Below are 27547 nucleotides of genomic sequence, written 5' to 3' on the forward strand. Positions count from 1 at the left end.
CGAAAACTCATGAAAACGCACAATCTGGACATTTTATCTGGACATTTTATTACAATCTGGTCGCCACTTTGTCGAATCAGTGACGCTTTTGCACGCCAGCTCAAAACCAGGCTATTTTCGTGGTCTATTACTAGGTGGCAGTCTCGCCAGGTCTCGCTGATTACTTCCCGAAAGTTTATGGCAACACTTCATATTTCAAGCAAAGACGTTATATCTCCATTTCTAGAAAAAACAGCGATTTTGATGAAAATTAGCCACTGTTAGCTTGGGATTTCTTAGAACAGAGGTAGAAATACACTGTTTGCACCACTGAGAGCTTAAAGTCTCCATTGTATGTGTTCATTATAACACAGAATATGTTGTGTACAAAAATCATCAACAATGGTCTAGATTGTTGCATCGAGACAAAGCTCGAAACAGCTTGGCATCTAATGTGTTCTAAATTTGAAGTCAAAATGATCTTTCGAGACAGCAATTAGTTAAGTCTGTTCACCAGATACAATACCAAATAGATTTTTGATCTTAATCTGAGATTAATAACACTTGGTTAGATTTTATTTGCTTTGCGCATAAAAAAGACTGCCTGACCTGAGCCTAGGCAGCTCAGCAGGGGTCGTGACTCCTGCCCTGGGAAGAGCAGGTCACGTGGTACCCAGCCAGCCCACTGCTCTGTGCTGGAGCCTGACGGGCAGCCGTTCAGTGAACCTACATCAAAGCCCATGCCGCCCACAAAGCCCTCAGCAGCCCGGACAGAAGGTAATGGGTTGAGGAGTCAGACCACCGCTGCTGGCGTTGCTGCTGGCAGCAGCAGCAGCAGCAGGCTACAGCAGCAGCAGCGTTAGCAGTAGCAGCAGCAGCAGCAACAGCAGTGGCAGCGGTTGCTGCTGCTGTTGCAGCAGCAGCAGCAGCAGTAGCAGCGTTGCTGCTGCAGCAGCAGCAGCAGCAGCAGCAGCAGCAGCACAGCAGCAGCAGCAGCAGCAGCAGCAGCGCAGCGTTAAACCAGCAGCGGCAGCAGCAGCAGCAGCAGCAGCGTTGTAATTGCTGCTGGGTTAAACCAGCAGCAGCAGCAGCAGTGAAACCAGCAGCAGCGTTGTTGTTACAGCAGCAGCAAGCGTTACAGCAGCAGCAGCAGCGTTGTCTCGCAGCAGCAGCGTTAAGAAAGAAAACCGGCAGCAGCAGCGTTGCTGCTGTTGTTGTTAGCAGTTGGGCGCTACGTTGTTGTTGTTGCTGTCCGTTGTTGCGTTGTTGTTGCCGCCGTTGTTAGTTGCGCGTTGTTGTTGTTGCCGCTGCTAATTGCTGCTAAGCCGTTGCTGCTGTTGCGCCACGGTTGCCACCGCGCCGCGCCGCTGTTGCCAGCAGCAGCAGCAGCAGCGTTGCTGCCGTCACACCAGCTGCTGCCGCTGCTGCTGCCAGCAGCAGCAACCCAGCACCTGTTGCCGTTGCTGCCACACCGTTGCTGCCGCTGCTGCTGTTGCCGTTGCCGTTGCCGCTGCCACCGCTGCTGCTACAGCCTGCCGTTAGCAGCAGTAAGCGTTGTTGCCACACCAGCCGTTGCCGCTGTTGCCAGCAGCAGCAGCCGCTGCTGCCGTCAACCGTTACAGCAGCAGCGTTGCTGTTGTTAGTTGTTGTTGTTGTCATTGTTGTTGTTGTTGTTGTTGTTACAGCAGCTGCTGGCACTGTACGCCACAACAGCAGCAGCACAGGTTGTTGCCGGTTGTCAAACCCTGTTGTTGTTGTTAGCGAAAGAAAGAGCTGTTGTTGCTGTTGCCGCCGCCGTTGTTGTTGCCGTTGCCGCTGCTGGTTGCTGTTGTTGCCGTTGCCGCCGTTGTTGTTGTTGTTACACCAGCAGCAGCAGCAGCGTTGCTGCTGCTGCCAACCCCAGCAGCAGCAGCAGTGTTGTTGCCGCTGTTGTTGCTGTTGTTGTTGCTGCTGTTGCCAGCAGCAGCAGTTACAGCAGCAGCAGCAGCAGCAGCAGCCAGCAGCAGCAGCGCTGCCAACCAGCAGCAGCAGCAGCAGCAGCAGCAGCAGTTGCCGTTGCCGTTGCCAACCAGCAGCAGCAGCAGAAACAGCAGCGTTGCCGTTGTTACAGCAGCAGCAGCAGCGAGCACAAGCAGCAGCAGCAGCAGTGATAAACAGCAGCAGCAGCAGAAAGAGCAGCAGTTGCTGCTGTTGCTGCCAACCAGCAGCAGGTGTTGTTGTTAAGGTTGCCGCCAACCCGCCAGCAGCAGCAGCAGCAGTTGTTGCTGTTGTTGCTGCCAACCAGCAGCAGCATATACAGCAGCAGTTGCTGCTGTTACAGCAGCAGCAGCAGCAGCAGCAGCAACAGCAGCAGCAGCAGCAGCAGCGCAGCTGCTGCCAAACCAGCAGCAGCAGCAGCAGCGGCGTTGCTGCTGCTGCCGCTGGCAGCAGCAGCAGCAGCAACAGCAGCAGCAGCAGCAGTTGCTGTTGCCGCCAACCGGCAGCAGCAGCAGCAGCAGTTGTTGTTGTTGGCGCTGCGCCGCTGCCGCGTTGCTGCTGCCGCCGCCGCGCGCGCGCCGCCGCGCCAAGCAGCAGCAGCAGCAGCAACAAGCGCGCAGCAGCAGCAGCAACAGCAGCAGCAGCAGCACCGCGCGTTGCTGCCACAGCAGCAGCAGCAGCAGCAGTGCCGCTACAGCAACAGCAGCAGCCTGCAGCAGACAACAGCAGCAGCAGCATATAAACACAGCAGCAGCAGCAGCAAGCGTTGTTGCCAACCAGCAGCAGCAGCAGCAGCAGCGTTGCTGTTGTTGCGCAGCAGCAGTTGGGCGTTGTTGAGCAGCAGCAGCAGCAGCAGCAGCAGCGGTTGCCAGCAGCGTTGCCGCCAACCAGCAGCAGCAGCAGCAGTACAGCAGCAGCAGCGTTGTTGCCGTTGCCAAACCAGCAGCAGCAGCAGCACAGTTCAGCAGCGCGTTGCTGTTGCTGTTGTTGTTGTTATGACAAACGTTATGCCAGCAGCAGGCAGCAGTTGCTGTTGCTGTCAACCCAGTTGTTAAGCGAAGCAGCAGCAGTTGCTGCCAACCAGCAGTTGTTGAAAGCAGCAGCAGCAGCTGCTGCTGTTGCCGCTGCCAACCGCAGCAGCAGCAGCAGCAGCAGCAGCGCGTTGCCGTTGCCAGCAGCAGCAGCAGCGTTAAGCAGCAGCAGCAGCAGTGACAACCGCGCAGTACAGCAGCAGCGCTGCCGCTGCCAACCACAGCAGCAGCAGCAGCAGCCGCCGCGCAGCAGCAGCGGTTACAGCAGCGTTGCCGCCAGCCTGCTGCCGCTGCCAAACCGTTAGCAGCAGCAGCAGCAGCAGCAGCAGCAGCATAGCAGCAGCCGCTGTTGCCGCTGTTGTTGTTGCTGCTGTTACACAGCAGCAGCAGCAGAGCAACAGCAGCAGCAGCAGCTGCTTACAAACGTTATAACAGCAGCGTTGTTACAGCAGCAGCACAGCACTGGTGCTGGGCAAGCGTTGTTGCCAGCAGCAGCAGCAGCAACCAGCAGCAGCAGTAACTGCTGTTGTTGCTAGCAGCAGCTGTTGGCAGCAGCAGTGAAAGAAAACCAGCAGCAGCAGCGTTGCCGTTGCGCAGCAGCAGCAGCAGCAACCGCAGCAGCAGCGTTCGCTGTTGCCAGCAGCGTTGTTGCCGCGCAGCAGCAGCAAGCGCTGCCAACCGCAGCAGCAGCAGCAGCGTTGCCAGCAGCAGCAGCAGCAGCAGCAGCAGCAGCGTTGCGCCACCAGCGTTGCCGTTAGCGGCGTTGCCAGCAATCAGCCGCCGTTGCAGCAGCAGAAAGCGTTGCCGTTGCCACCGCTGCCAAGCAGCAGCAGCAGCAGCCAAACCAGCACTGTTGCTGCCGGCGTTGCGCACGTGCTGCTGTTGCTGTTGCCAGCAGCAGCGTTGCTGTTGCCGTTAATTGTTGCTGTTGCTGTTGCTGTTGTTGTTGCCAGCAGCAGCAGCGTTGTTGTTGCTGTTACCAGTTGCTGCTGCTGTTACAGCAGCAGCAGCAGCAATTGCTGTTGCTGCCAACCAGCAGCAGCAGCAGCAGCAGCAGCATACAGCAGCAGCAGCGTTGCTGCTGTTACAGCAGCAGCAGCTGCTGTTGTTGGCAGCGTTGCTGCCACCAGTTGCCGTTGCTACCAGCAGCAGCAGCAGCAGCAGCCAGCAGCTGCTGCGCAACCAGCAGCAGCAGCAGCAGCAGTGTTATGTTATGTTGTTGCCGTTGCCGTTAAGCAGCAGGTTGCTGTTGCTGCTGTTACAGCAGCAAGGCCAAGCTGCCGTTGTTGGCAGCAGCAGCAACTGGCAGCAGCAGCAGCAGCAGCAGCAGCAACAGCAGCAGCAGCAGCAGCAACCAGCAGCAGCAGCAGCAGCAGCAACCAGCAGCAGCAGCAGCAACAGCAGCAGCAGCGCCGCCAACCGCCAGCAGCAGCAGCAGCAGCCAGCAGCAGCAACAGCAGCAGCAGCACAGAGCAACAGCAGCAGCAGCAGCAGCAAACGGCAGCAGCAGCAGCAGCGTTGCCGCCGCCAACCAGCAGCAGCAGCAGCAGCAGCCGCGTTCGCAGCAGCACCAGCCGTTACAGCAGCAACGCAGCAGCAGCAGCAGCAGCAGCAGCAGTAGCAACTGGCAGCAGTAGTAGCAGTAGCAGCAGCAGCAGCAGTAGTAGCAGTAGTAGCAGTATCAGTAGTAGAAGTATAACACGTTGCACCAGATCATAACAGCTGAGAGACCAGGGCAGCATTACGTCATTCCACAAAGTCCCTCAGCAGCCTGGACAGAGGGGGACGTTTGGGATATCTTACAGACAACCTACGTTTTGGTGATTTATTTCAACTGTGCACATGTTTTCAAAGCTATTTTCCAAACTTGCACACAGTTTGCAAATCAGCAGAAATCTCCTTCAAAATGAAACACTGAACTCAAAACTCAACTTAATAATCAAAATTTCGACAACTTTCAGGCTACTGCATGCTAGCCCAGCTCCTTGACCACTACACTACCACCGCCCCAAGAAATGGAGTTACTGAAAAGGTTGAGAATTAGCTTATGGCTTTGCAGTTAAGGTTTCAGAAATTGAAACCTGTTAAGATTCTTGTGTGTACTGTTAATGGTTTAAAGAAACATCCTGTAATCTTACTTTTGTCCAAAGCCCAGTTTGACCTGATCCAGTTCTACCTGATGGACGTAGCCCTTGTGCTTGCGTAAGGGCACTAGGTAGCGCTCTTTTGAGCAGATGACCAGGAGGTGGTCCCCCCTGAGCACAGAAGGACGATTCTCTGCAACACCAGGCACCTGTGGAGCCACACACGCATGCATACACACACACGCGCACGCACACACACACACTCACGCACGCACGCACACATACACACACACACATGCACATGCACACACACACACGCACGCATGCATGCATACATAAACATGCGCACACACACACACGCACACACACACACACACATGCACACACACACACGCATGCATACACACACACGCACACCGCACGCATACACACACATGCACACAAGCACACAAACACACACACACACACACACACACACACACACACACACACACATCAACACACACACACACACACACACACACACAGATTGAGAGAGAGAGAGAGAGACAGAGAGAGAGAGAGAGTCACAATGCCAGTAGCTGTGTAATATGTGGTGGAGTTGAGGCTACTGTATGCTGCCCTCACCTTCAGCACCAGCAGCTTCTTGTCTCTGACCATCTTAGCGTCCTGCATGTCGTACGCCCGGATGTCCACCAGCATCTGATTCTCCTCCAGCTGCAGAAGCAGCTGAAAACGAGACGTGTAGTTCTCAAAGCTCAATGGAGACTCCAGCAGCCCTCTGACAACAAACAATGACCACAAGCAAAGAAACAAACAAATCAACAGCAATAATATAGTTACTATCAGACAGAGTATACAATACTATAACAATACTACTCATATACTAGATAAATAGATAGATAGATAGATAGATAGATACTTTATTGATCCCCAAGGGGAAATTCAAGATACTACAGTATATACAATACAAACAAATAGATACGTTTTAACCACATGAGCCCTAAGTCTTCTGTCCCCTTAACTTTGAGTTTATTTTTTAATTTATTTTTAACATGTCCATGGGGAGTGGCAGAGCGAACGACTCTTACTTAAGCTCCAGGAGTTTGTGTTTCATGGTGGCAGAGCATCCTTGTTTGGCCAGGAACTTGATGAGGTCCCCCACGTACGGAGGGACGCGATGCTCCTGCAGAGGCCTCACCCAAGTGAGTCCTGAGTTACGCATGCTGAGGAGGAGAATAGAGGGGAGGAGAGAGGAGGAGGAGGGGAGGAGGAGAGAGGGGAGGAGGGAGAGGAGAGGAGGAGGAGGGGAGAAGAGAGGGGAGGAGAGAGGAGAGGAGAGGAGATGAGGGGAGATGAGGGGAGGAGAGAGGAGGGGAGGGGAGGAGAGGAGATGAGGGGAGATGAGGGGAGGAGAGGAGGAGGGAGAGGAGAGGAGGAGAGAGAGGAGGAGGGGAGGAGAGAGGAGGAGGAGGAGAGGAGAGGAGGGAGGAGGAGAGGAGGAGGAGGAGAGAGGAGAGGAGGGAGGAGAGGAGGAGGGAGGAGGAGAGGAGAGGAGAGAGGAGGGAGGGGAGGAGGAGGAGAGGAGGAGGAGAGAGAGGAGGGAGGAGAGGAGGAGATGAGGGGAGGAGAGAGGAGAGGAGGGGAGGAGAGAGGAGGGGAGGGGAGGAGGAGATGAGGGGAGGAGAGAGGAGGAGGAGGAGAGGAGAGGAGGAGGGAGGAGGAGGAGGGAGGAGAGGAGGAGGGAAGGGGAGGAGGAGATGAGGGGAGGGGAGGAGAAGATGAGGGGAGGAGAGAGGAGGTTGTTTTTTGTTTTTGCTTTCAGTTAATCCCAGTGGAATCGTTTTGTTTAGGACAGGCTCATGTCCCATATGTCCTCCCGGAAGCTGAATTACCAGCTCTGTGAAAAACATTCTACAGTTCCCCTCAGCAAGGAGTTGTTGTTTTCATATGTTACAGTTCCTCTCAGAATGGAGGTTCTGTTTTCAGCATTGTTTGTTTGTTTGTGTTGTCACTACGACAATCAGAGGGTAAAATGTCTGTATTAAAAGGCAGTTTTTTTCTTCCCAACTCAAATGTCTCAATGAGTGTAATACACTTGTGTATTAAATGTAGTGAACCCCCACCAGTCTAGTAACTAAGGTAGGTTACATCAACACACACTCAGGTAACCTATGCATGTACATCAATAGAAGATGAAGAGATTACAGTAGGCAGTTACACTAACAAGATTCAGCAGTAAAGGAACCAATACATGGCAGGGAAGCTGTGCATACGATATTAGATGAGGTGGGGGGGACAATTTAGAAATTCTGGCGGCTAAACATTTGAACACAGTGTGGGAGGGACAGAAAGGCAATTTGCATTACACAAGGATATATTGTATTGAATAGTGCAATCCCCAGACTGTTTTGTTTTTATCTCCTTTTGTGTGTGTGTGTGTATATAAACTTTATATATTTTGTTAATAGTTTATAATATGTTATGATCTGCATAATTAATAATAGCTAAACATAGTAATTTGAATAATTCATATTGATTTTTCAATTATTACACTTGTCTTTAATGTCATTACATTTGTTGTGTGTAGGTCTTATTGAGTGCCTGTCACTTTAAGAAGAATGTGAAAGTAATTAGCTTTCAGTCTCACGGTTTTAGGTTAGGAAAATAGTTGCTTAGTGCAAAGATATGTGGATGCAATTCAATTGAGTTTTCTATGTCATTAGATAAAATAAATGTTCAAAAAACTAACAAGTCAAAGAAAATCTTAGAGGAGAGATAAGTGTCACAATGTTCATTTCTAGGCTATGGAAATTCACCATAGTTTATCTATCTTTATTTCTTTGCATTGTGCAGGCTACACTCACAAATACATAAACAAATACATTACATAAACAGAATATAGAAATAAGAGAATGTCTCAGAAAAGATGCTCACGTGTGTAAAAAAGTTTTGTAACTGTGTAAAATAATGTGTGTACTGTATGTGCAAAGACATTTCACACCTGTAAAAATATTTTGTGAAAAAATGCGTACATGTTCGAAGACATTTTGTAGGCCTACCTGGAAAAATATTTTGTACACGTAACCTTGGTTGAAAGATTACAGAAGCTAGGCTTAGCTGTAACAGTATCCTGGGTAACATAACATCACTAGTTAATACTATTCAACAGTAGAATCTGCAGTTGAAAGCCTGGTCATGTTAGGCTGCAGTTGAAGTTGCCAGTTTGTGTGGCTAGTTACTTTGCCTACTTAGACTCTGCATAATGAAAAAGCTTTGAATGTCCTTTTTTGGCTAATGTATTGGACAGCCCTGATAACTCTGACCATAGGCAGAGGGGTCAGGCCCTTGAGTCGTGGATCTGCTCGAGGTTTCTTCCTACATGTATCTCCAATTCTAGAGAGTTTTTCCTCGCCCCTGTTACTCATGGGCCTTCTCTGATTGTTTAACACTCTGTAAAGCGCCATGAGACATGTGCAATGTTTTGGCGCTCTGTAAGTGATATTAAATTGAAATTGCTATTGATAACTCACCCAGTCTGCCAGTGCCACCACAAAGTGAAGTAGCTTTGACTATGCGTACATCCCTGTTCTATTTGCCTTATTCAGGCAGTGGCCATTGTAACCATTGGGTGCAGGGTGCAGGGTGCACCATAGGATTGGTGTTTTCTATGAACTCTCCAGTAGGTGGCGATAATGCATTAATGATATAGTCAGTGTACCCTGTGGCCTAGCTTTGGTTTATACAAAGGCCGGATCCTGCGAGGAGGAAAAATGCACACTTAAGTAGAGGTGCTGGTCACGAGATTATCAGATTAAAAACAGACTAGACTAGCTCCACACACTAGCCCCACAGACTAGCCCCACACACTAGCTCCACACACTAGCCTCACAGACTAGCTCCACAGACTAGCCTCACACACTAGCTCCACACACTAGCCTCACAGACTAGCTCCACAGACTAGCCCCACACACTAGCCCCACGGACTAGCCCCACAGACTAGCTCCACACAAATAATGTATTAAAGACCGACGTTTTGGCACAAAAGGTTATCAAGGTTCAGCCTTTATCAATGGGAATTAACTGGGCATTATACAATTTGGGCCAGTGGTGGGATTTCATCCGCCCCTAAAGGTCCCCTTAAAGGAAAATTCCGGTATTTAGCACTTTTGAGTCCCTTTTCTGGTTTGTTTTGGATGAACTAGAGTGGTGGACACCGAAATTTGATGATTGGTCCTGTCTCGACTTTTCTGACTCGCCTTTGACTACTCCAACAGGCATGCTCAAACATGTCCTAAACCAACCCTTAATGTTCGTTTTCAAAACTGTGCAACTCACCAAATCAAATATATCGGCGCAATGTATGATTTCCAGCCGTCTTATTTGCTATTGTGGAACTATTTTTTCAGACACCTCACAACCCCGTATAAACTTCCGCTCAATATTTGAACCTGAAGTATAGACGGTGGCGCAGTAATATCAACGTGCAATGAGTCTTCCAACAGAAATCAATGGGATTTTACAAAATGGCAAATAAAACACGACAGAAACTGTATTTCGCTACGCTACTTGTTTTGGAACATCAACGAACACCACTAACCACTCAGTGAGTTGCACAGTTTTGAAAACGAATGTTAAGGGTTGTTTTAGGACATGTTTGAGCATGCCTGTTGGCAGCCACTCTGAGTAGTCAAAGGCGATTCAAAATGAGTCAGAAAAGTCGAGACAGGACCAATCGCCAAAATTTCGGTGTCCACCACTCTAGTTCATCCAAAACAAACCAGAAAAGGGACTCAAAAGTGCTAAATACCGGAATTTTCCTTTAAGGGTGGGGCGTAACAGTGTGTGCGTGTGCGTATGTTCACGTGCATTTGCGATTGCGTCTGCGTGTCTGTGTGTGTGTACGTGTGTGTGTACGTGTACGTGTACGTGTGTGTGTGTGTGTGTGTGTATAAAGGGTCTTACTCGTCTAGTCTCTCTCCGTCCACAACGATGAAGCGCTCCTTCCTGCAGACGCTCCTCTCTACAGGTGTGTACGTGTGTGTGTGTGTACGTGTGTGTGTGTGCGTGAGTGCGTGTGTGTGCGTGCGTGTGTGTGTGTGTGTGTGTGTGTGTGTGTGTGTGTGTATAAAGGGTCTTACTCGTCTGGTCTCTCTCCATCCTCAACGATCAAGGCGCTCCTCTCTACAGGTGTGTACGTGTGTGTGTGTGTGCGTGTGTGTGTGTGTGTGTGTGTGTACGTGTACGTGTGTGTGTGTGTATGTGTATAAAGGGTCTTACTCGTCTAGTCTCTCTCCATCCTCAACGATGAAGCGCTCCTTCCTGCAGACACTCCTCTCTACAGGTGTGTACGTGTGTGTGTGTGTACGTGTGTGTGTGTGCGTGAGTGCGTGTGTGTGCGCGTGTGTGTGTGTGTGTATAAAGGGTCTTACTCGTCTAGTCTCTCTCCATCCTCAACGATGAAGCGCTCCTTCCTGCAGACGCTCCTCTCTACAGGTGTGTACGTGTGTGTGTGTGTACGTGTGTGTGTGTGTGTGTGTGTGTGTGTGTGTGTGTGTGTACATGTACGTGTGTGTGTGTGTGTGTGTATTGTAACGTGCCCTTGTGTAGCCTACTTGGCTGTTCTAGTCTCACCCTCTACCTGCATTCTCTCTACCTGTCATTACCCCTTATTGTGTGCAGGTGTGCTGTCGTCTGCGAGTGGGCCTGCCTATAAAAGCCGCCTTTTCCAACATGGCCGCAGCTCGATCTCGGATCACACGCTGTTTACAGACCGATACAGATTCAGATACAGATTCTATTCTCGCCGTTCCGCTACTTTGCTCACAAATTGTCTTTTCTTGTCCTCGTTTTTCGAAACTGACCATTGTAACTGGTGACGGGCCGGTGAATTTTTTTGTTTGTTTTCCCACATTAGAATAGCTGGATGTTAGTGTAGAAGGTAAGCCGTGTGGAAGACTCACGCATTTTCATTTCGAGGAGGTAAGATAGTATTTGCTTAAAACTATTAGAAGGTTAGGAAGCTTGCTAGAATCTGTTTTTTTTATTATTTCTTACTGTGCTTTCGAAGCATTGGCATCGTTGCTGAAGTCTCAGTTCGTCCAAAATAAATTAACATTCATATTTTTCTTATTCCTGACTCCTGGGCCTTTCTTATGTTGTGTTTCCATTTTCATATTTTATTGGATTCATAACATAAATGGGGGCTCGTCCGGGAGGAATTAATTTATTAATTAATTGGCTAATTACTTGAAAAATTTCGACGGTCGAAAATCCGCCCGATAGTTGTCAATTTTTTTTCTGGTGTTTCCTCACCGCCGCGCAGTTGCTGACACGCGTGTCCTTTGTTCCCTTTGCAGTGTTTATTGTTAAAATACACCAGCATTTAGTCTGTTAATTGACTCAATATTTTTTGAAATCCCAGGAGTTTTGTGAGTAGTTGCGGTAGCCTTTTTGTCTGAAACGCGTTCGTTTGTTCAGTTTTGCTCTCGCAACATGTTCGATTTAGAAGAGTACACAAAAGCGCCTACGCAGGAAGGCCTGCTTACTATAACTCGCGATGAATTGTTGCGTGTTGCGGGTCATTATACAATCGAGGTACGTAGTGGTTTAAACAAAGCCGACCTTCAAAGACACTTAATTGAGGCCTTGCATGCTCAGGGAGTGTTTGGTGAGGCTCTGAAAATCGTTACCGATCCTCCAGCCTCTCCCACTAAGTCTTTACTTGACTGGAAGCATCTCGAGTTAAAAGAAAAAGAACTCGCATGGGAGCAGGTTAAATTAATAGAACAGAGAGAACATGAGATCAAGTTAAAAGAATTGGAGCTTGAAAAGGCAGTCCGTTTAAAATAGTTGGAAATACGGGCTAGAGAGGCCGGTATTCAGCCTCAGCCTGAGTTTGACGTTGCCCGTAATATCAGAGTCGTACCCCCGTTCAATGAGAAAGAAGTTGACAAATTCTTTGCGCACTTCGAGCGTGTGGCTACGACTTTGAAGTGGCCTAATGCAGTTTGGACTATGGTTTTGCAATGCGTGTTTACCGGTAAGGCACAGGAAGCTTATTCGTCGTTACCACTTGCGGATGCTTCTGATTATGCGAAAGTCAAACAGGCAGTGCTACGGATTTATTCTCTCGTTCCAGAAGCCTACCGGCAAGCACAAACCTACGTCGCGCAAACCTACGTCGAGTTTGTTAGGGAAAAAGAGCTGTTATTTGACCGCTGGCTCTCCTCACATCCTTCCTGTCTCCGGACATCTAGGCATTAATAAGACCGCTGACCGTCTCCTCCGCCATTTCTTTTGGCCAGGTGTTAGGCGTGATGTTGCCAGATACTGTAAGACATGCCATCCATGTCAGGTCATAGGCAAACCTAATCAAATTATCCCGCCTGCTCCGTTGCAGCCAATTCCGGTCTCCTCCGAACCGCTTGAGCGGGTGCTACTAGACTGCGTAGGCCCTTTGTCCCGTACCAAGTCTGGTAATGTTTATTTGCTCACAATAATGTGCAGCTTAACTCGCTTCCCCGAGGCCGTCCCTCTGAGACGGATAACGACGCCTCTCATTGTCAAAGCCTTGTTGAAGTTCTTCTCTATATTCGGTCTCCCCAAAGTCGCCCAGACCGACAAGGAACGAACTTTCTCTCCAACATATTCAGACAGGTCATGGAACAGCTAGCAATAAAACACGTTATCTCTAGCAGCTACCATCCGCAGTCGCAGGGGGCGCTAGAGAGGTTCCACCAAACCCTTAAGAACATGTTGGCAACATACTGTCACGAATTTGAGCACGACTGGGATGAAGGAATTCCGCTTGTCCTCTTTGCCATACGAGAAGTGGTCCAGGAGAGTTTGGGCTTTAGCCCCGCTGAGCTCGTCTTCGCCACTCCGTGCATGGCCCTTTAAAAGTGTTGAAAGAAGCTCAACAAACTCTGACTCGTCCGTTTCTCCTCAAAATGACAGCCCAGCTCCGTTGCTGTCCACGGCACATGGTGCTGAAACTGTCGCCGTTGTTTCAGAAGCGCCTCCCGACGTTCCCGGCCCTCCTATGGAGGTGGTCGAAGGCAGACTTAAAAACTCTGAAATACTCGCAGATATCCCTTCATTTCTCACTCATCTCTCTGCTCCTGAGTCCGCTGATCTGTCAGCATTAATTTTGTCACACAAGGATTTGTTTACTGATATTCCTCTCTGTACAACTGCCATCACACACAACATCGAAGTTGAATGCAGTAGGCAACATAAATCCATAAACAACATCCATATCGCGCCAACCCTTCGAAGCGCCAGATACTTAGGCCGGAGGTTAATTACATGCTCGAGAACCATATTGCTGAACCCAGCTCCAGCCCCTGGAGCTCACCATGTCTGTTTGTTCCAAAGCCCGACGGTACATTTCGTTTTTGTACCGATTTCAGACGCGTAAATGCTGTAACAAAAGCAGACAGTTTCCCGCTACCCCGTATGGATGACTGCGTTGACCGCTTGGGTCCCGCCAACCATGTTAGTAAACCATGTTAGTGTGTGTGTGTGTACGTGTACGTGTACGTGTGTGTGTGTGTGTGTGTGTGTGTATAGAGGGTCTTACTCGTCTGGTCTCTCGCCGTCCTCCACAGTGAAGCGCTCCTCCCTGCAGACACTCCTCTCTACAGGGATGTACGGGGCCGTCGGAGCCAGAGTCTCCATCAGGGGACTGGCATGTTCCACCTCCAGGAAGCGCACGATGTGGAAAGGCTCGGACTCGGGCTCCTGGCTTCTGAACTGGAAGGCCAAGGCCTCCTGGTAGCAGCCTACCTGTTCCGTCTTGACGCGGATGTTGACCTCCTCACGAGCTCCTATGATCAGAATCAGAATCAGCTTTATTGGCCTGGTTTGCGGACACAAATAAGGAATTTGACTCCGGTTAATCTTTGCTCACAAGTACAACATACACTTACAACATACACAACATATCAGGATAAAAAATAAAAACATAAAAGGAGCAAAAAGAATAAAAACAGAACAGTAAGATTAGAATGAAGGCACCGATGGAACCGACTGAACCGAGGAGAGAATGCGCTGTAAATTCTGAGTCAGTTAAAACGGCCATTCAATGAAAACATGGCATTTTGTGTCCCTCAAACAAAACTGCCTTGTATATGTGGTGAAATGGGTTTCCCCTTGAGTCATTTTGACTGACAGGTTATTGATTAGGGGGGCGTGCCCTGGATTGGTATTTAAGGAAGTGGCTTTCGACTGACAGGTACGTCGTTCAGTCAGTGAAAGGACTTCCTGGTTAGTGACGTGGGATACCGGTAGCTTGGTGTGCGTGTAGGTGAAACCACTGGCTCAACAGGTAAGCACTGCTTGTTTTCCCATTTGGTTAAATGACTCTCTTTGAGGTGAAATCTTAGCTGTTTGTTCGGTCGTGTGTTTTAGTGCGGTTGGTATTTGCTTTGGAAACTCGCATGCATTACGTCCAGTGGACCGCAACGCGAGAAACTTGTTGGTGTCAGGTAGGCTATCATGCTCAACATACTATTACGGCCTCTCTGCTTCGTCACATATCTAACGTTGTTGTCTGCTTTAGTTTGCTATCAGCAGTAGAGTGGTGAGTGCGTTGTCTCTCCTCCTCGTACCTGTAAGTGGAGCATAGGATCGCCAGCTTTGAGGTATGTATGTTAAAGCAACGCTGTGCAGTCTATTTTTAGAACAAGCTGCTAATCGTAATTTTAGCTTTTGTTGTGCTTTACAGATTGGCCTATATGCTGGCTATACTCATCGGCTGTTCCCACTTCCTAAGAGACTGCTGCTTTGTCTCCTTTTTAGTAATGTCATGTCCAATTATTAGGATATTTGTTTAGTCTGTGATCTTTCTAGCCACTGGCTCTGGCTGGTGCTAGGGCTTTTGTCCTGTTTGTTCCAATGCATGCTTGGGCTATGCAGTGCTGTGTCGCCGTTTCTCTGGCCTAACCTGCATGCACTTTGTACTTTTATTTGTTGGTTGTGGGATAAACCCCGTTTGCCTGTGTTGCTACTTTTTGTTGTGCATTGCATGTTTGTGTTGTGGGATGCATGCTGGTTTATAATCCCAATGCTGTGACCAGGATTGCTGTTCTTCCTCGGCTTGTGTCTGTCTGTGTGGCTTCCCTGCTTGCTGTGCATGTGCATGTTGGTGTGTATGTGCGTGGGTGTGTATGCATGCCGGTTTACAATCAGAATGCTGTGACCAGGGTGGCTGTCCCATTTGACCATTGATCCGTGCGGAGGTGGAGCACCAAACCTGCTGCTTAAGATAAGTAGCCATTTGTAGTACTGCTAGCATACCTGGCTTGTAAGATCAACCACTCTTTTAATCAGTGCTTGTGTCTCCTCTTCCCCTCTGTCAGACAGGAGCAGTGTGGCCCACGTGAGCGGAGGACTGAGTTTGTGGTGGAGGCCTTCACTTTCCCTTGCTGTGTGCACATTGAGGTGTCTTTTGCTTGGATTGCAGTGTTTCTCTCACGCATGGTGTATTTTCTGGACCCCCTCCCCTCTGTCCTGCAGTAGTCCGGCTCGCTGTGGTAAGCATCTCCCCTGCTCTAGTTACCCCTCCCCTGAGACCAGGTCACTCGCCCAATAGCAAGGTGCTAGTCAACCCCATAGCTACAGTGCTTATATAGCAGCCCCCTGGTCACTGTGTCGGTGGGACCTCTCCGTCAGAGTGTCAATTGTATGGTCATGTTTTACTGTGCAACTGTAATAATTAATGTGTCTTGTTGGAATAAATATCGTTGATGCAACGCATGTCTCCGGCTCCTTGGGTTTTACGAACCTGTGTGCTCTAATTACCCTCAGGGGTTAATCTAGTTTAGTTCCTTGTCCTGGGGGCTGGCCTCCCGTCCCCTAGGTGGCGTAGTCGATGCAACAAATTCTCAAATTCACCTCTTCCCTGCCACATATAGCTGAATTAACAATAAAAACATTTTCAATTGAGTTGCTATTCATTGTTGTTTTTTTTCTTTTTAAAGGATTTTAAGCACTTAATGTGTTCGGCATCTTGTCAACACCGTAAAAATGGCTTGTCCCTCAGAATGGTTTGTCTAGTATCACTGGCTTTTTAGGATATAAAAACTCAAAATATCATAAAAAAGAAAAGAAACTTTCAAAAAGTATTAGTTTATTAATTTTTTTATGTGTAAAATTATTAATAAATGTACTCTGTTACCTTTGGATAAAAAGAAAATTAACTGTGTCAAAACTATTCAAATTTCCAGAAAGTGACATCATCTGCCTTGTAAGAAGTTGATAGTGAGAAGTGTGTGTAATGAATTTTCTTTGAGTTGTGCTCTACCTGTAGAAGGGGACCAGCCCATTGTGTCAACACTGTTACAAACTGCTGAAAACAATCGGTTATACCTAGCTCAAGTTGCTAGGCTGTCGAGTTCAGACAGGCTGATCTTCCAGGCAATCTTCCAACAGTGCTACACTCTGGGGGCATGTTGATGTTCATGAGCCCCCATGTTCCTGCCCCCTGAGTGTAGCGTGGTAGCTGCCTGGCTGCTGCTTTAGCTGTTGGCTGTAGCAACTTGTGCTAGGTAAAACCGATTGTTTTGTTTTGGCAGTCGTTTCTTTTTGTTAGGGCAGTCATTACTTTTTGTTGGGGCAGTTGTGGTCTACTGGTTAGGGCTTGCCAGTTCGTTCCTTGACCAGTAGGAATGGCTGAAGTGCCCTTGAGCATATAATTTACCTTTAGCTGTTTTGTTTTTTCGTACTGAACCTTGTGAAATGGAAATCTATGTGAAAAATCACCGGATTTCTACTTTAACTTCTCAAGAATGCACACCATGTGGCATCACAATGTTAACTACATGGTTGGTAATGCCAATATCATATTTTGTCAACCCTGTTACTGTCAACCCTGTTAATTGTATAATAAAAAATGAAAAACAAATGTAAAATAACCTTATTTGTATTTAAAATAGAGCAATAACCAACTCCAATAACTGGGGTATTATTAGTTTGTATAACTTTTTCTTCTTTTGTATCATAAATGTGCTAATTACCAACCAGCAATTACCAGCAACCAATTTTCGTTCGAAAATTCTAAAACAACAATGTTTTTTAATACTTCAAAATAACATTTTCTAAATGAACCTCACATTTTTCAGTAGCCATAGATGTGTAGATTTGAACAAAATCTAGTTTGGTTCTTACCGGGGCTTTTACTGCCTGAAATATCCGATTTGTACACGCAGCCTTACAACACTGTTTACAGCTCTTCGAATCACGGTAAAAAAAAAATTTTGGTACATAGCTAATTTAGATAAACTTATGGTTTGGGTGCTTGCGTTTCTTTAGGAATCCACCATCTTGGTTTGTATAGAAATTAATATTAAGTCACATACACAAGGTTGGACATACGTGACGGTTGGTAATATGTGACGTTGCTATAACAGGGTTGAAAAGCACACATGCATGTTGATTATTTGTCAAATAAAGGAATAAATAAGGTGGATTATTTTTATACTGAATATTTTTGAGAGGTAAAGATGTACTTTTTCCAAATATAGGTGCTTCAAGACTTTAAAAATTAGATATCTAAGATGCAAAATGGCACGTTTTCGTAGAATGACCCAAAAGCACTCATATCAATCCTGACGTAGAATGACCCAAAGGCACTCATATCAAGCCTGACGGAAGATAGTTGGTATTTGAGCTCAAACACTGATCATACCTCCTTTTCCATGGTGTTGAAGCAATTATGGTTATGGTAATGGTTAGAACAATGTATGGTAGAGTTCTTTCAAAGTAAGGACCTGGAGACCCACTGCCTGCAACACTCCCCTATCACCCCCATATTCTTGCCTAGTCCCCTGAACCCCAATGCCCCAGTCATCCACCAGGGTTGTGCAAAATTCAAATTGCAATTCTGCTTCCTTTTTGGTAACTCAAGTGGAATTCAAGAATTGAATTAGAATTTAAGAGCCAGCTTCAATTCAATTCTGGAATTTTGCACAAGCCTGTCCTCCACTGATGCCCCATTCCTGATGCCCCAGTCCTCCACTGATGCCCCCTACCCCCACTGATGCCCCAGTCCTCCACTGATGCCCCCTACCCCCACTGGTGCCCCATTCCTGATGCCCCATTCCCCCACTGATGCCCCATTCCTCCACTGATGCTCCCCTACCTGGCTGCAGCAGTAGAGGTCTGTCATGGGTGACCTCCAGGCTGAAGCACGGCAACTCCTTGAGGGAAGGAGCAGTGTGTGAGGAGCATGGCTGTGTTCGCTGTGTTGGCCAATGCATAGCTTCAGCTCATACACCTTCAAACAAGCAGAGCAGGAGTAGAGAATGAAAACTCAACCAGACTGTTGCACACCTCTCAGAGTTTATCATACAGGGCAGGCACTTTGTTTTTAAATTGCTTTGGCACATATCTCACATATGCGGAGTTTGCGGGTGGTGGGGGTGGGAGGAGCACACACAGTACACACCTGGTCTGTCCGCACGCTCATACGGATGGTGCCGTCCACCACCAGCACACTGGACGTAATGCTGATGCCGTACTTTTCTGCAGTCAGCAGTGCCCTGGAACACAGGAAGCAGCAGGGAGAATCCTCACCTGTCCCTTATAGCCTCACCTGTCCCTTATAGCCTCACCTGTCCCTTAGCCTCACCTGTCCCTTATAGCCTCACCTGTCCCTTAGCCTCACCTGTCCCTTATAGCTGTCCCTTATAGCCTCACCTGTCCCTTATAGCCTCACCTGTCCCTTATAGCCTCACCTGTCCCTTAGCCTCACCTGTCCCTTAGAGCCTCACCTGTCCCTTAGCCTCACCTGTCCCTTATAGCCTCACCTGTACATCCTCACCTTTCCTGTATGTCCTCACCTGTCCTGTATGTCCTCACCTGTCCTGTGTGTCCATCTTCACCTGTCCCTTACACACTCACCTGTCCCTTACACACTCACCTGTCCTGTACAGCCTCACCTGTCCCTTATAGACTCACCTGTCCCTTATAGCTGTCCCTTATAGCCTCACCTGTCCCTTATAGCCTCACCTGTCCTGTATGTTCTCACCTGTCCTGTACATCTTCACCTGTCCTGTACATCCTCACCTGTCCTGTACATCTTCACCTGTCCCTTACACACTCACCTGTCCTGTACATCTTCACCTGTCCTGTACATCCTCACCTGTCCTGTATGTCTTCTCACCTGTCCTGTGTGTCCTCACCTGTCCTGTACATCCTCACCTTTCCTGTACATCCTCACCTGTCCTGTGTATCCTCACCTGTCCTGTATGTCCTCATCTGTCCTGTACACCCTCACCTGTCCTGTGTGTGGACATCCTTACCTGTCCTCTGTCAGAAGGAAGGTCAGATCAACCACCTCCATGCTGAACTGGTCCTGTACAAGGAGGACTTGATTGGCAGGCTTGGGTCTGCTGGATGCAGATGATGTCATATTCCGCTGGTCATACAGCTTCACCTAACACAGAACACAGAAAGGACAACAAGATGGAGTGCAAGTGTGTGTAGGTTTGCATACAAGAGCTGCTGATTCAGCTGCATGTAGGTTGTGCTAAAGGAGAATACAGGTAAACATTGGTTTGGCAAACGAGGAGACTCCGAAGTCACAGACTTAAATGAGGAATGGATTTGATAGGGCCAAGCTTGATAAGGCCAAGCTTTAATCTGTTTTTGTCCCAATCTGGCCCAGGATCCTTAGATGCTGACCATGTTTCCCCTTGTTTTATGTAGTGATGTGTTTTTTGTGTGTCTTGCCATGTCATACCTTTCCTTGTCACTTCCTGTGGTGCCTTGGTGTACTTCCTGTGTCCTGTACCTTAGCTGCAGATCATTTGTCTTTATGTCCAGCCTCCCTTCCTCCCTCAGGAGTCAAGAGCCAAGTCTGTTTTTGAAGTGTTTTTTCACTGAACGTGGTTTTGTTCCTGTTACCTGTGTGTTGGATCCTGCCAGTATATTTGCATTAAAGCTCTATCTTGGTTCCATACTTCTGTCTGTGTCTGCATTTGGTCCAGTTTGCATACCTGGCCTGCTGTCTGTGTCTGCATTGGGTCCAGTTTGCATACCTGGCCTGCTGGCTGTGACACTTTTGCTTGTTTTTGTGTATCGTGATGGTAACCAATAGTGTTTACTCTTTGGGTCCTACTGTATGTCTCGTCAGTCCCTAGAAGTGAGTGAATCTCCTCAACCCACATTTTAAAGTTAACATTATTTTCACACATTTCCTGGTTTTATGTGATGGTTACTCCCTCCATTATACTCCCACTTGTTGACTGTACGTTTTTCAAGGATCAGAATTCTGAACTTGTGAGTGATGCTACAGGTCTACAGGTTTCTACAGGATGCTCTCCTATGGAAATTGGCCCCTGCATAGCCATTGTGTATCCGACCTAGCAACAAAGGACGGCGGTACTTGACTACAACATTCACTACAACAACACGGCTGACGTTCCACTGGAAATATATGAGGCGGTTGAAAAACCTTCCAGGAAGAGCCTTGCATGCATAAACGGAATAAATAAATAAATTAGGCCCACATGAGTACATGGAGAGGAATGCAGATATGCCAGTAGGTCTACCCGTGTATGCCTATATGGTTCTAGCTGTGTTACGGTGATGCTGTTCAGTCTATAGGCCTTTATCCTCCTTCCTGGTTACTTTCTGTCTACGTGTATCTGTGACTCATGCATGTTACCACAAAATGAGCTCTGTTCTGTTAAAGTTTGTACTCTGTTCTGTTCTGATCTGTTAAAGTTTAAGGTGCCATCGTCTCAACAAAAAAAAAACAACTACAATTAAACAAATCAGAGGGGTATTTCACAAAACCTAGATAAGGGATTAAGCTGGGATTTTTAGGTTATCCTGGATGAATTTAGCCTTGACTTGGTTTCACAAAAGAGATGGCACATAAGTTACCATGGGGATTTATTCTCTGCACCTAGCCTAGACCAGGCTAACAGCCAAGCTAAGTTAATTCTAATGGTAATTATGTGGTCTTATTGGTTCAGATAGCTGTCATTCACATCAGACCTCCGTGCTAATTTTAAGGAGCTTTATTCCATTAATAAACTATTTGCTAAATGTATTTGCTCGCAAAACAAAACAGATTGTCTGCCTACTACCATATGGTTATTATTTTAATTGTGATAGCCTTATAATTATTAACATAGGCCTAGGTACTCATTGTTTGCTTATTTTATTGATAGACGTTTGATAAATAGCTTACTGTAGTTGATTGGAAGTGGAGGGGCAAGTTTTCAAAGGTATTTCCAACTATAATATTAAGGTGTATCATACTATGTGCATCTTTGCAGTGGCAAGCGCTTTCTTAATGATGTTGCGTGCTGAGACAAGGAAGCACTCACACGTGGGTGCATACGTAAATTTGCATTCAGTTGGTCTACCACGCCTACTTCTGCTGTTTTACAGAAATAGCCATGATTCCCCATTCCAAAAAGGATAACTTTACTTCATTGTTAGTCTATATCAAAAGCGGTTGTTCACTTTGTGTGAATGACGCTATTTTCCGCGTCTTTTTTACTCCAACCGTGGGCACTTTGGAGCAGAGACGAGAACGCGCGCACATCCTGAATTTTTTACACCTCGCTTGACATAGTCGCTCCTACGCATCCTGGATTGGCATTAGTGAAACGAGTTGAGCTAGGATGACCAGACAACGCTATGTCAAACCTCGCTTTATCACTTATCTTGGATGTCTTAATTCTGCCTTTGTGAAATACTCCTCTGGTGTCCAAAAAAAACAAAACAAAAACATAGCCTTTCCCAGAATCCTTCTCAGAATCGGTTTTAGTGAGTGTAATTGCGTTTTCCTTGTCATGTATGTGTTAGCTTGTGTAGTCTTTCTTTAGGTTTTACCTCATGTGTTTTACCCGGTGTATTGTATGTGACAATCCTGTTTGTGTATCGTGCTTGTTTTGTTGACTTTCCTTGTGTTTCCTATGTAATGGTGTCTTGGTCATGGTCTATGTGTTTGGCTGATTCGCGCTTCTGCATTAAACCTTTGATTGGACAACTGTGTGTGTCGTGATCAAATCGTTACATTGGTGTCGGAAGCGACTTTCGAACATGGCCTCCGCTCAGCGAGAGAAGCTGGGAGCGGGAGACCTCACCACTGGGTGGAGGCCCACGCAAGAGGATCCGGAGAGAGCCCTTGTAAGGGCTGCTAAAAAGCTCGGGGCCTTTTATCGCTGCTGCCGATGGAGGAGAGGTGCTGCCGTCTGGACCTGACTGCTGCCATGGGAGGAGAACTTGCCGGAAGAGGGGCCTGAAGAAGCGTTCGCGGAGAAGATGACGCTGGCCTGGGCAGTGACTCGAGGCTGGAGCTGGCGGTGGCCGCGACGCGTGAGCAGAGGGAGAGCGGCGAGGAAGAGGTTCCTGGACGACGGATGGTTGGCGGAGACGCTGGGGGCAGCGAACTCACGACGGTGGGGCAGCTTCGACGGAAAGGCCCTCTGAACTCTGAACTTTAAAACGCTTGGGTGCGTGTGAGAGGCACCGTGCTGTGTGGGTGCCCGTTCTAGTTGACCTGTTGGCCGGCGCCAGAGGAAAAAAAAAAAAAAGGGTTTGCTGTGTTGGGAGATAGCACGAGGCAGAAGAGGGGGGTCAAGCCTTCGTCGTGACCATGACGGAGTGGAGCGGGCCGGGAGCAAAGGAGGACAGCTCTGCGAGGAGGCAGCGCGAGGAGGGACGCTGAAACCGGTAGCTGACGGCCTGAGAGCTCAGCGTGTCCGGCTGCAGCGGAGTTGATGCCTGCCTATCCTGGTCGGTGCGACTGTGGAGTGGAGCGACGGAGGTGCAGCTACAGTTGACCCGTGAGTTCCGGTGCTTGGTGCCACAGTCTACGGTAGTAAGGCCACCTAGGGCCCCGTCTGGAGAGGAGGAGTGCCGCGGTGACACGCCGCGGAAAGTGCAGCCTGAGGGCGGCTGCTGAGAGGGAGCTGGTGACGAGCGGGGACGGCCACGTGGCTGCTAGCACGCCCGCACTGGATTGCTAGCAGTGTGGCAGCCGTTGAGTGAGCTCCTGCGGCCTGTGCACCCCACGTGTTGTTGGCGAGGACGGCAATAGCTCGCGAGGGGGCTGTGTAACGTCGGTGTCGTTTGGACTGAGTGCTAGCCTCCCAGAATGCAATGTGTGTGAATGCTGGTTTGTGTAATGTCGTTTTTTTGTGTAATGTGCGTTTTCCTTGTCATGTATGTGTTAGCTTGTGTAGTCTTTCTTTAGGTTTTACCTCATGTGTTTTACCCGGTGTATTGTATGTGACAACCCTGTTCGTGTATCGTGCTTGTTTTATTGACTTCCCTTGTGTTTCCTATGTAATGGTATCTTGGTCATGGTCCATGTGTTTAGCTGATTCGTGCTTCCGCATTAAACCTTTGATTGGACAACTGTGTGTGTTGTGATCAAATCGTTACAATATATACAGGTTATACTGTATATAGCCTATGAAGGTGTGTATGCTCTGTGTAGGCCTACTCACCTGATGGTCAAGTTCAATTAACCCTGCGCACCCACGGATATCTCCATGGCACTTAAGCACATATAGAACTCTTGAAAAAGGTGGATACCGACATGCACCATCCCTAAATATAAACAAATTAATTCACCATTTCCTAATAAAAGTCTAATATTGAAATATACATTTGATTAAATATGTTAGGCTACTTACTTAAATTCATAGTTGTAAAAACCTCGGAGGTCCTCTTTCTCAAAACGAACCGATCTTCTATCCGTTTTATCGAGATAGTCCACAAAATTCAGTCCAACCTGACGGATTTCTCTCCACTTGAGAGACATTATGTTTTCTGAACGTAATTCGTAATTAAGTTTCCTTAATGGTAACGTGAGCTGCACTTGTCAGCTGAGCTGTCGAACTGAATGACACTGTGTTTTAAATGGTCACATAATAAAACGACGTGACGTCCTTATATAGCCGTCTTGGTTTCGTTTCTTTCATTTGCAGGTGAGTGGGTAAGCAGGTGACGCGGACGCACCTGAGTAAAGTTTCAGTAGGCTATAAGGCGCTCTTTTTCTCTCGGGCTGCTGTTTATGAGCTTCCCAGTGCTTTTGAAGATTTTGCTTTTATTCGTCGTTTTGTTTATAGAACTATCATTACCATTACCTAGTCTAAGATAGGCCCTGTTTCCGTTGCTCCCATTCACCTTCATGCGGAACCGATCGGCTATCTGAGTTGATAGGCTATATTTGTCTATTTGAAAGAAAAATATGTGTTCCGTATTGAACTGACACGGAACGCATTTTGTTCCGTATTATTGAAAATCAACTCAGTGCAAATCAATGACAGATCAGTATAATAAGTTAGACTATGAACGAAGAATGCACGATTTGTATAAGATGAAGGGAAACTTTGCTGCTGTCATCCTCTCGAGGTATCACTATCCCAACAGAAAATGCATTTCGTTTGAGCCACTGTTAGTTATTACAGCCTTCACCAAATTCAGAGCTGTGCTTCTAGAGTTGCTTGTGATATATCTGCCTGTTTAGTTTTATACATTTTAGAGTTGTTTGGTTTGAGTAGGATATAGTCTAGGCAACAAATTATTAAGGGTTTTTGCATCGGACACTTTCGAAATTATCCTTGTTTTGCACTGGATCGAACTATTAGAATGGTAGCCAGGCTACATTAATTCAATACGGAGCCCTGGAGCGTTATTGCACTACATAGCCTACATACATAGGCCTATGTAGGCTATACATACGTGCAGGCTTGGAATTTCACCATTCTGGGGGCAAGGCCACTTGGCCTTCAGTTGGGCATATTTGGTGGGGGGCACAAAGGCCACATGTCAGGGCACCAAGGCCAAAGTTAACTATTAGTAGTAGGCTATAAAAATGATCAAAGTTGTATTTAGCCTATTCACTGCAGTAGACCTGCATCACTGTATGAAACATTACAAAAACATGAAAACTTGACATATTACATAGAACTGTAAATCATCTGACTATCTAATATTTACAGATATCTAGGCTATATATAACATTTATTTTATATTTGGCCTGTTATGAAATCATGTATTGAACAATTTAAGCACAGCTCAGCTTTAAGAAACTCAAATAGCCTAGATGCATGCTTAGCATTTTGTGATCATTAAGGCTACTTTTACAAACTCTTAGTCAGCTGTCCTCTGATTTATCAATATATAGGCGATATTTGTAACATTTGTTTTGTATTTGGCCCGTTATGAAATTATGTGGAACAATTTAAACACATTGTAAAACTTAAAGCCCAAATTTGGAGACATCCATGTATGTCGAACTTTACTGCAAATTCAAAACTGGATTACTCTGGAACGGCTAACTGTACAGGGGACTGCTTTACACCTTTGTGTCTTCTTACTTAGGTCAAACAGAACTACCCAAGCCTTTTATTGGCCTGAATTTGCACTAGTATTTTTTATTGACTGTCTATGCACAATTTCAACCACATTTTGCTGCTCTTATTTTTTCATTATTATATGTGCCCTCTTATTTACTTATTTACTTACTTTTTTGTTTACTTGAATGTTATGTTTGTCTGTGGACCTAAATTGGTAAAATATGTCTTGTCTTCACCGTGGGATAGTGAGAAACGTAATTTCGATCTCTTTGTATGTCTGGAACATGTGAAGAAATTGACAATAAAGCTGACTTTGACTTTGACTTTGACTTTGACTAAGGTCTCCTGTTTATTCTGATATTTGGGTTGTCATGTGTTAAAAGAAGGGTTCGTAAAGTATTACACCGAGATGAATGGGTATGGAGATCATGGGACGCAACACCTTCAGTAGAATGTATGATTAAATTGAATTATATTATTTACTTTTCTCACGAACCGTTCAACACAGCAATTATCGGCTAACATCGTTTAAAAGCTGAGAAAAAGCTCTTCCATGTGATATGTGGTGTCTGTGTGATGAATAGGCTACTTCACGAGTAGTTCAACATGAGAATGGGTGAATTTGGACGCACTTTCTTTCTTGCGCTGTCACTTTCTCCACTGCGTAAATGACTAAATTAATTTGCGCTGTGAAAGATTATTTTGACAGGCCACAGGCTAAATAAAAATCGCTATTAGTAGGACGCAAAGCAGAATATCGAAAGAAGGGGGCACCAAGGCCACCGTGGCCTGTAAACCTCTGATTTTCAAAGGGGCCTCACGGCCAACGCAAGGGAAATTCCTACCCTGCCGTGAAATTCCTACCCTGCATACGTGTATACACACGCAGTAGGCTGGTTATATAATCTTTGATCTAAACAAACCAATCGAATGACCATCAATCCTTAAATTCACGGTAGTGTCTTGGCTTTATTATTTTTGACAAAATACGTCAGTCGCCAGTCTTTGCTGAAAACGTGAAATATCCACTGGAATTGTGTTTTTTCTATTACACCTGCCAGGGAATCGTATATTATGTGGCTAAGCAGCTGTTTTAACACGTTTATAGCCTAGGCCTACATTTAAAACAATTTATTAGCTATAAATGAAGACACTTCGGAAGTTTGTAGTCCCCCCCGTTCCTTATTTTCATATCAGAAAGTTGGCAGCCCTATACAGGAGTCTACCCTGACAAAGTCCGCACTGCAGTTAGGCCTATGTCGCTCTCAGACGCATGAAACTTGATGAAACGTGTGCAGAGCAGTCCACCACAAAAGGGCGCTGGTGTTTCTTTTATAGTTATTGGAGCCTCAGAGTGCATCGTTAACATGCTTCACATTTTCAAAAGTCTAAATACATATTACAACAAAATCCGTCTGTTTTGGCCATGCACATCAAGAGATTTTAGAGTGCAAAAGTCTTTGATTAACACAATTCATGTTCTTTTTCTAGGTTGATGATACATGGGGCAACTTTCTGAGCAATGTTGCTGGGCAGCCACATAACTGGTTATATGTGGTCTGATTGGATTATCATAATACTAATGAAAACCGATCAGTGGGAATGTGCCCAAACAACAATGCTTAGAGGTGTAGGAGGGAACCGCTGCATAGACAAGCACATTTGTTTTGTAAAATTCTATGATAGTGGACGCAAACCCCCTTAGTTTCTACCAATCCCCCAAATCATTTTGAAATCATTTTTCCTGTCACAGAATAGGCTACCTTGCTGGCCTAATAGGGCTTATTGCTTGTCTAAAACAGTTTCTAGATATACCAGGCAAGGCTTCGTAAAGTAAGCACACAGAAACAATAATGCAATAGTTTATCGACATAAATTATCATTCTTACGCCAGACAAAGTAGTTCTTCAGCAATAAGGTTTGCCAAGCAGCAGGCAGATTTTTTGTTTGGCAAACTTTGGCACAGTAGGCTACTGGAATGCAGCCGCATGTGTATGTTTGGGATTTGAACGCAGCTTAACTAATAAAGGGACAATCGTGGCCTACTGGTTAGGGCTTGTAACCAGAGGGTTGCCGGTTCGGTCCTCAACCAGTGGGAAGTGCCCTTCAGCAAGGCACCTAACCCCTCACTGCTCCCCGAGCG

The 27547-nt window shown here is 46.9% G+C and overlaps 1 protein-coding gene across 1 annotated transcript in view; it reads right to left on the reverse strand.

Annotated features, from left to right (window-relative positions):
* LOC125293355 (putative helicase mov-10-B.1) overlaps nt 1–24175 on the reverse strand; it is a 34621-nt gene extending 10446 nt beyond the window's left edge. The window contains 12 exon segments of the mRNA XM_048241221.1: nt 1215–1504; nt 4743–4758; nt 5126–5280; nt 5699–5852; nt 6163–6297; nt 13656–13902; nt 18216–18270; nt 18303–18350; nt 18522–18615; nt 19378–19511; nt 23548–23650; nt 23737–24175. Of these exon segments, the coding sequence (XP_048097178.1) occupies nt 1215–1504; nt 4743–4758; nt 5126–5280; nt 5699–5852; nt 6163–6297; nt 13656–13902; nt 18216–18270; nt 18303–18350; nt 18522–18615; nt 19378–19511; nt 23548–23650; nt 23737–23864 (1559 nt within the window). The 5' untranslated portion in view covers nt 23865–24175.
* Nucleotides 24176–27547: the final 3372 nt, after the last annotated feature.

Source organism: Alosa alosa, chromosome 4 (assembly GCF_017589495.1).
Source record: "Alosa alosa isolate M-15738 ecotype Scorff River chromosome 4, AALO_Geno_1.1, whole genome shotgun sequence".
In the NCBI taxonomy this organism is placed as follows: Eukaryota; Metazoa; Chordata; class Actinopteri; order Clupeiformes; family Clupeidae; genus Alosa; species Alosa alosa.